At 53.9% G+C, this 9,093-nt stretch overlaps 1 protein-coding gene across 1 annotated transcript; it reads right to left on the bottom strand.

Moving 5' to 3' along the window:
• Positions 1-3,142: 3,142 nt before the first annotated feature.
• LOC120867108 (keratin, type I cytoskeletal 13) lies at positions 3,143-7,575 on the bottom strand. Its single transcript, XM_040245315.1, has 8 exons — positions 7,034-7,575; positions 5,820-5,902; positions 5,344-5,500; positions 4,993-5,154; positions 4,778-4,903; positions 4,463-4,683; positions 3,813-3,835; positions 3,143-3,464 (listed from the first exon to the last, which is right to left on the bottom strand). The coding sequence occupies exons 1-8, from the start codon at positions 7,514-7,516 to the stop codon at positions 3,412-3,414; spliced, it is 1,308 nt and encodes a 435-aa protein (XP_040101249.1). The 5' UTR covers positions 7,517-7,575; the 3' UTR covers positions 3,143-3,411.
• Positions 7,576-9,093: the final 1,518 nt, after the last annotated feature.

Below are 9,093 nucleotides of genomic sequence, written 5' to 3'. Positions count from 1 at the left end.
CAGGATTTCTGATTGGCCACAGAGGTCCCTGGATGGAGCCTAGCTTCTCAATCTCCTCCCTAGGGTCTGGATGATATGGTCAGGCCAGAGCCCCTGCCAGGCCCAGCGTCCAGCTCATTTCACTGTTTCACATGGACAACTAACCCCACACCCCACCAGACTGCCCAGCACTGGCTCAGAAAAGGAGGAGGCTGCCCCCATACATCCTTGGTCTGGGTCTCGGGGAGAGGGGCTGCTCCAAGCCCAGCAAACCTGGGATATGGACCCCAGGGGCCCCTGCACCAGTGATGGGGCTCAGCTCTGAGTATCTCATCTGGTCCAAGCCCCTTCCTCATGCCTGCAGGACAGAGTGCTTGCCTACATCTTTATCTCCCAGAGCCTATCTTCATTCAGCTCTCATTCCTCCATCCAACACATTTACTGAGCTCTTATAACATCCTAGTTAGGAGGAGAAGGAGGAGGATGAAACCATCCCTGCCCTGAAGGGAAGAGGATGACAAAGCTTAATTTATTGAGCACTTACTACTTGCCGGGACTGTTCTAAGCATTTGACTTTCATAACTTCCGAGGGAGTACTGAGCAGGGAGGAAAGTGAGCCCACAGGGGTAAGTGACTTGGCCAGGGTTACACATGGAGCCAGCAACAGTCGGGACGCCTGCCAGAACAGTGTGGCTCCAGAGCCTGTGGACGTCACGGCCTGCTCTCCTGAAAGGACCGTGGTGTTCATCAGTCCAGGGAGCCTTGGGGATATACCCGGGAGGCTGGCAGTGGTGGGGAAAGAGCGGAGATCTGTGGCAGAAGCTGAACCCTGAACTAAGCTTTGAAGATGGAAATATGTGTGTATCTTTCTCTCTGCTGGATCCAGTATAGCATCTGGTACATGGTGCACTTCATAAGCAGCTGCTGATGAAATAAATTAACAAAAAAAAGTAGCCAAGTTTTGGGAGTGGAGGTCATGTCCTCTTCCTCTTTGATGTCTGAACTCCTAGGACAGCTCTGGGTGTGTGGAAGAGAACGGAACCACACCTCATTCCACAGGGTGGGGCGGTAGAGTGGGAGTGGGGTCTGGGATGAGTTATTTGGACAGCCACAGCTTTCCCCTGGCTTAACAAGCTGGGCGGGTCACCTCTGAACGACCACTGTGGACTAAACCAACTGGCCGGAGCTCAGACAGGCTCAGGGTGAAGGAGGAGGAAGACGCTGATGAATGAGAGTAGTGACTATAGGAGGAGGGGAGGCAGAGGGAGAAAATGAAGAGGGAGCAGAGAATGGGCAGTTGGCAAGAGTGCCGAGCACCCGTACCTTCTGGCCTACAACCTCACGACAAAACTCTGACAGCATCTAAGAGGCATTCCCCCAGTTCATTCACTGGTCTCTCCTTCAGTAAACATTGGCCAAGCCCCAGCAGTTGGCTGGACACAGCCTGCCCCCTCGGCACATGCAGTCAACAGTCAACTCTGGGGTGGGGTGGAGGGGGGGGCGCAGATGCACAAACACCTGAGTACACCCCACTCTCTCCCCACTCTGCAGAGGAGGGGGTGGCCATCTCCATCAGAATGTTGAATAAAAAACCTGGTCATGTCATGCTAAGTCATTTCAGTAGTGTCTGACTCTTTGCAATCCTATGGACTGTAGCCCACCAGGCTCCTCTGTCCATGGAATTTCCCACTCCAGTGGGTTGCCACACTCTTCTCCAGGGGATCTTCCTGACCCAGGGATGGAACCCAAGTCTCTTATGTCTCCTGCACTGGCAAGGGGGTTCTTTACCACTAAGGCCACCTGGTCTCCAATAATAGAGCAGAAGATCAGATTAGACCGAGATCCCTCACTGAACAAGGGCCTGAGAGGTCCAGCCACATGGCTGGGTCACTGAGAGAAGTTTGGAGTAGCAGGACCTCCAGGTGGACAAGGGGGAGGCTAGTGTGGACTTCAAGGTCAGAGAGAGGCTGGAAGAGGCCAGAGCCAGGTGACCTCTTGGCTGGTGAAGAGTCCAGGCTTTCCTCAGTGACCCACGGGGAGCTCTTGCAGCATCTCTGAGCCAGGAGGGCTTTTCATTTCCAGCAATCGCCCCAGCTGGTGTGTGGAGGGAGAGCTCAAACCAGAGGCAGGGAGGCCAGAGCAACCTGCCCAGCAAGTTAAGACCAGACAGGTGATGAGAACATTACAAGTAAAGCAGGGATGGACTTGTGAAGGAGGTGAAGGAAAGAGGGGACCAAGAGGACTCCCAGGCCCATGGTTTGGGTCTCCAGGTCCTCTGGGATGGAGGAGCGGGAAGGCCCAGAATTGGGAGAAAGAGAGGTGTTCCTTCATCAAGCGCTTCCAAGGAGGCGATGGCCAACTCATTTGGGCATGTGAGACAGGAACAGAGAGGAGGGGCCTCTCTGGAGAGTCAGCAGGACACACTGAGACTGCGGACGTGTTCCAGATGCCCCAAGGGGCAGAGGGGTGAAGAAGAAAAAGAGAAGAGCGCCTACATCAGAATCCAGGCGACCAGTCCCAGGAACGAGTTAAGTGCAGCCAGTGGAGGCTGCTTGTCTCAGCCGGGACAACCAGAGAAGCAGGGGGAGGAGGGTCAGTATCAGCACTGACTGAGGTCCCTCCTTGAGTTGTGACTTGGAATGGCAGGAACTTGGGGCGAGCCAAGAGGTGGGGGACTTCAGGCCTGGGCACCCATAATCTCAAAGGAAGCTCTCTCTGTGGAAGCAGGGAGGCAGCGGTTGGAGCTGGAGTGCTTGTCCTCGGTCTCCTTCTCCATACATCAGCCCTAGCCCCTTGCACCCTGCCCCAAACCCTGCATACTTCTTTCCCGCATCACGCCATCACTTGACTTTACTAGAACCCCATCACTTCCTTATTACCGGATATCCTATAGGGTACTGAACTGGCCCGAGTGCCCCCACAACTCCACGTTTACAGGGTGCCGTCATCCACGACCCACCTGTGTCCCTGTGTCTGTCAGCATCCCACCTGTGGCTGACGATCAGCCCGGGTGCCGTGTGTCCTTCCCAGCTCAGAGCTCTCTGGGCCGAGCCTCCTCAGGGTGGGCAACTCAGCCAGACCACACCTGCCCCCCGCCCCCACCATCCCCAGCCAGGGCCTTGGCAGGTGCCACCCCCAGAAACCAGGCCAGAATCAAAAATACGTTTGCAAGAAGCCGGGAAATTTTATTGAATTAGCTTTTCTTTTCAGTGGAGAAGCAGAGGAATCAGAAAGGAGCCAGGTCAGGGAGAACAGGAAGCAGACCTGGGGGTGGGGGCAGGGCAGGGCAGGGAGCAGCCTCCCTCAGGAAGCGCAGTGGCCGGGAGCAGAGTGGCCGAGGCCCCTTGCAGTGCCTCCCTCACTCCTGCAGGGAGCCGTCAGCTCTCTCCTCCTCTGGGTGCTGAAGACAGAGGGAGGGACCACCTGGCAGATTTAAGGCCTAATGTTTTCTGCACCCCGGCGACCGGAGTTGCTGATGGAGGTTCCTGGAAAAGGAAGGAGGCAAAAGACCTTCAGGCTGGAGGAGACCCACCTCAGGCCAGTCTGGGCCCCCCCAGGAGGGCCCCAAACTCCAAATAGGTCAGGAGGTTGGGGTGGGGGGCGCGGGTAGGTGATGGGGATTCTATGTTACTGTCTGAGGGACTCTCTCCACAACAGCCCCATGCGTCTGTGGGGCAGCAAGGAAAACGGAGGAGCAGGTGACCACCGCTGCTCCAGCCCCATCCCCCTCCCTACACGGGGGAGCCCAGCCCTGCCTCCTGCCTCCCCCCGACCCCCACCCCAGGCCAATGAATAGGAGCCTGATCGCCTCTCCCACGGGGTTATTTTCTTACCTCCTGTGGTGAAACCGATCAACCTGGGAGAGAGGAGAGAGGCAGCCGTGAACGGGAGGCAACCAAGAACGGCCGCTTACCTGTCCTCAGCTGGAGCCTCTCAGGAGCCCTTGGAGCCCCTGAGCTGGGCTCTTTTCCCAGCTGTGCCCCCAGCCTACAGGGCAGCAGCATCAGGTGAACCCAGACCTGTCCTGTCTGTCTGTCTGTCTGTCTGTCTGTGAAGCCTCAGAAGATGTTATTGAGCATTTATTTGCTGGGAGTTTTGTCCTCCTTTTGTTTCACTGGACCCTCCACCCTTCCCTTGAGCCTATAGGGATGGCCTGGCCCCTGCAAAAAGTCTGAAGGCAGTTCAATCTCTAGATTAAAAGCTTTGTTGGGCTGTCCTGAATCCAAGCTCATACTTTTCCAGCATGAGATATTTTCTCCATGATCCCTAGCCCTGCCCAGTCTAATCCAGAAGCCCAGATGAGAAGGTTCAGGGAAATGCCCCCACAGTCTGATGCCAGAGGACAAGGAAGAAGCTCTGGTCCTGGATTTTGGTCCAAGCTGTTCAAGTGCAGACAGATGCCCTCCCCTCCCAGACTTGATCCCTAAGACCCTGCCTGTTCTGAAAGCACAGAGTCCCCCAGTCCCTTTCCTGTGGGACCTACTTGGCATCCTGGCCCTCCAGCAGGCTGCGGTAGGTGGCGATCTCCTGTTCCAGTCGCGTCTTGATGTCCAGCAGCATCTTGTACTCCTGGTTCTGGCACTCCATCTCACTGCGGAGCTCGCTCAGCTGGGCCTCAATGCTGCTGATGAGACCCTGGATCTGCTGCAGCTGCAGGGCGTAGCGGCATTCCGTCTCTGCCAACGTGTTCTCCAGCCCGGCTTTCTGGTTGGACAGCAGAGGAGAAGGTCTGAGGGATGCCAGGCCTGGGGGAGGGGCCTCGAGGGGGCAGCCACAGGGCAGAGGGCAGCCGGTGTACCATGCTCAGCTGGGACTGCAGCTCGATCTCCAGGCCCTGGAGCGTGCGCCTGAGCTCAGTGATCTCTGTCTTGCTGGTCTGGATCAAGGCCGTGCTGGAAGACACCTCCTTGTTCAGCTCGGCACTCTGGAATTCAAGCAGGACGGAGGTGACGGAGGAGCCCAGCTGGATGGCCCAGGCACCCTCTGGCTCGGCCGGGTGAGACAGCCAGGTACCTTGCTGTGGAACCATTCCTCGGCATCCCGGCGGTTCTTCTCCGCCATGGCCTCGTACTGCTCCCTCATCTCTGCCAGCACGCGGGTCAGGTCAATGCCCGGGGTGGCATCCATCTCCACGTTGACCTGGCCAACCATCTGGTTGCTGAACTCCTTCATCTCCTGTAAGGATGGGAAAGGAAGACACGTGAAACTCCTCAGCCTGCCTTTCCTCGGCTCTGAATGCTACCAGAATGTTCCAGAAAGTGCTTCGAGGTTCCAATGTGGAGGGCTGAGTCTGACCTCGGCAGAGGGCTCCCCGTTCCTCCTGGAGGTGATTCAGCCACGGCAGGCCCAGCTCCCCCCTCTCACCTCCTCGTGGTTCTTCTTCAGGTAGGCCAGCTCCTCGTTCAGGCTCTCAATCTGCATCTCCAGATCGGTCTTAGTCAGGGTCAGCTCGTCCAGCACCCTGCGCAGGCCGTTGATGTCGGCCTCCACGCTCTGGCGCAGGGTCAGCTCATTCTCATACCTAATATTTTTTTTAATGAAAAACAACACAGAAATGGTATTAGGAATTGAAGGTTTTGAGCAGAAGTCACACATTGTCCTTGCTTGGCTCTGCAATAAACCTTTCTCTGCTCAAATTTTACAAAGAAAAGAAAAGAAAGAAACAGAGGGAGAGAGAGAGAAAGGGAAAGAAGTGAAATTGGAGACACCCCTACCCTCCTCTGAACTCTGCTCCTTCCCCAAGACCTTCACTCCTGGGATGCTAGGACTACATTGATCAGAGGAACATTTGTCTAAAACAAGAACTGCTGAGAAAGCGGGAGGAGGGAAATAAAACTCACTTGAGCCTGAAGTCATCGGCAGCCAGCCGGGCGTTGTCAATCTCCAGGATGATCCGGTTGTTGTCAATGGTGGCCGCCAAGATCTGCAAAATAGAGAAGGTAACCACTGGAGGGTCCACGAGCTCGGGGAGGAGGACTGGGAAAACATGGGCTGCACAGGTGGCCGTGCAGCTCTGCCTGCTCCCTGCCCCTGCGGGCTGGGACAAGGCACTTCTCTTTGGGCCTCAGTTCCTCTCTGTAAAGTGAAGGATGAGATAGGTCCCCCCAGTTCGTTCTGTCACTCCAGCGTTCTGTGTCTGGTCATGGTAATCTGTACGTGAATTGCAGGGGAGCCACCCCACCAAGGATGTCTGTGGGTAGTCATTCTCCACAGCCACACTAGCAATCTGATAAGGTCACTGTCTTGAGCCCCTTCCTTCTCCTTAAGATCAGGAGAGGGGACAATTTAAAAATCCCCTGTGCTGCAACTGGGACCTGCATAGCCTAATTAATTAGCTAATTTTAAAAAATCAGGAAAGAATCAGCCTCGCTCCCTATAGTTCATAACTTCACTGGAGCTGGCCTCCCCACTGAGCAGAGTGGAATTTCAATAAATATCCCCATCCATTTGAATTTCCTGTCTCAACTTTTGTGTTCCAAAGCACTTAAAATCCACCCCACATAGCTGGGACCCAGCCCAGGCAGGTGGATTTCTGTTCCAACAAGCTGGCCTCACAGAGTGAGAGAATCTCAGCTTAGCACTGCCTGCATCTCACCCACCTGCTTGAGGCCAGTTGAGAACACCAGTTTAAAGGGGGCCCCTACAAAACAAACCAGTGTTCCCAGACCAATGAATGAACATGTATTCCTTTCTCTGTTGATTTTATCCATTCTTAGTGGCTTTTAAAGCTGTCATGGTTTCCAAATAACCCAGTGGGTTAGGATTATAGAGATCAAGTCGCTAACAACATAACTGTTTGGCAAGCAGTAAAAAAAAAAAAAGTTGGCATGAGTAAGAACAATAAAAATGAATAATGAGAGAAAACACGTAGCATGAGAAAGACCATGCGGAGTAGAGACGATTGACAGGCAGTAAAAGCCTAGATTTTCACCCAAAGGAAGGGTAAGAACTCCATCCACACTGCATCTGCTGGTCCCTAGAGACCGTGCATTTCGTGGCCATCGAGTCTCTGCCCTGCTCGCAGGAGAAACCTGCTCAACCCGCAAGGGCTCACCTTGTCCCGGAGTTCATCAATGGTCTTGAAGTAGGGACTGTAGTCACGCTCCGGGCTGGTTGGGGTCTGCTTCAGGTGCCAGTCTCGGATCTTCACCTCCAGGTCGGCGTTGGCCTCCTCCAGGGCACGCACCTTCTCCAGGTAGGAGGCCAGGCGGTCGTTGAGATTCTGCATGGTGATCTTCTCGTTTCCAGAGAGGAGGCCGCCATCTCCACCGCCAAAGTCACCAAAGCCTCCACCAAAACCCCCACCAAAGCCACCTCCAAAGCCGCCTCCGAAGCTGCCTCCAAAGCCACCCCCATAGCCACTACCAGCCCCTCCACCGAAGCCGCAGCTCACACCACCCCCAAAGCCCCCAGCAGATCCCCCAGAGACAAACCGGGTGGAGCAGGTAGAGATACTGCGACCTCCTCCAAGCTGGCAAGAGCCAGCCCCGAAGCCACCTCCATAGCTGGCGGAGGAACTCTGCAGGCGACAGCTCATGGTGAGAGTGAGGTGGGCAGAGAGCAGGTGCGGAAGGAGCTTGGCTTGGTCTGGCCGAGGACTGTGGCTCTCCTCTGGAGTGGATGCCTTTTATACACCTTCCAAGGGGTTGGACAGTGGCCCTATCTTCTCTCCTCCCTTCCCCACCCTCTGACTGGTGCCAACTGCACGTATGTTTCCCACAAGCTCAGTTACCTCCGTTCTCCAGGGTGGGTTGTGCCTCTGGGGGAAGGGGCCTTTTTTTTTTTTTTTTTTTTAATCCTTAACAAAAGGGATGATTCAGAGGGAACTGTGTTCACCTTGAGACTACCCTTTGACAACTGAATTCTGTCTCACCTCTCCGTTTAGGGAACTCACTCCCATCAGCCCCACCCAATGTTAGAATGGAGACTGAGCTGCACCTGCCTGCCAGGGGCCCTCTGCAGAGGGAGGGAAGCTGCAAAGTGGCCCTCTGCCTCCCTCGTCCTATTTCTAAAAAGTCTGACTGAGACGTTCTGTGTGCTTCTCGGCACTTCATCTACTCCATTGCTCCCAGCACGGTCCTGTAGAATCAATGACCTTGAAGGTGTTTAGGCTGAGAAAAAAAAGTGGCTCTAAGACCATCAAATAAAGTCACGGTGGAAAGGGATCTTAGGGACCATCTGACCCAGCTGGGGAACGGGAGGCAGAGAAAGGTCAAGGGGACCCACACGTGGTAAGAGCTAACACCCTCAGATCCCTCGCCACATGCAGGCACTGTGCTAAGAATTTTATAATGACTGCCTTGTTTAAGGGGCTTTCCTGGTGGCTCAGTGGTAAAGGATCCATTCTGCCAATGCAGGAGACTTGTGTTCGATCCCTGGGTGGGGAAGATCCCCTGGAGAAGGAGATGGCAACCCACTCTAGTATTCTTGCCTGGGAAATCCCATGGACAGAGGAGCCTCCTCGGCTACAGTCCATGGGTTCTCAAAGAATCAGACATGACTTAGCAACTAAGCACGCACACCTTGTTTAATCTTTGCAGTGGCCCAGAAAGGTTGACTCTACTCTTATCCCCACTTTACAGAGAAGGAAACTAAGCCTTAAGGGCAGAGTCAGGACTGAAACCCAAGTCTGGATCTGTCTGACACTAGGCTCATTCTTTTTTTTTTTTTTCTTTAATTAATTTATTTTAATTGGAGGCTAATTACTTTACAACACAGTAGTGGGTTTTGCCATACATTGACCTGAATCAGACTAGGCTCATTCTTTAGGCATATTTTTTCCTACAGCAAAATAGACAAATTATAATCATCAGGCTTAATGTGGGATCTAGTTGTAGGGATCTTAATGTGGGATCCCCAGCTATGAAACTTTAAGCCACCACTCAGAACATTTCCAACTTCCTATAAATCTCATTGTACCTTTTCCTGGTCAATTGCCATCCATATCCTCCATTCCCCTAATATAACAATAATTCCAACTCTGTCACCATAGATGAATCTAGAGGTTCTCAGCCAGGGGCTATTTTACTTCCCAAGGGACACTTCATAGTGTCTGGAGACATTTTGTTCGTCACACCAAAGGAATACTACTGGTAACTGGAGGACAGAGACCAG

This window comes from Oryx dammah, unplaced genomic scaffold (assembly GCF_014754425.2).
Source record: "Oryx dammah isolate SB20612 unplaced genomic scaffold, SCBI_Odam_1.1 HiC_scaffold_8, whole genome shotgun sequence".
Lineage (NCBI taxonomy): Eukaryota > Metazoa > Chordata > Mammalia > Artiodactyla > Bovidae > Oryx > Oryx dammah.
Note: the sequence above shows the minus strand (reverse complement) of the source record. Positions and strands in the feature narration are given on the sequence as shown.

What these genes read in the sequence shown, in the direction of transcription:
- LOC120867108 (XM_040245315.1), bottom strand. Translation starts at nt 7,516, where the DNA reads ATGAGCTGTCGCCTGCAGAGTTCCTCCGCCAGCTATGGAGGTGGCTTC. An exon ending in AGGAATGGTTCCACAGCAAG is followed by an intron (nt 4,904 to 4,992) that starts GTACCTGGCTGT and finishes CTTGAATTCCAG; the next exon opens with AGTGCCGAGCTGAACAAGGA. An exon ending in GATCGGTTTCACCACAGGAG is followed by an intron (nt 3,465 to 3,812) that starts GTAAGAAAATAA and finishes TTCCTTTTCCAG; the next exon opens with GAACCTCCATCAGCAACTCC.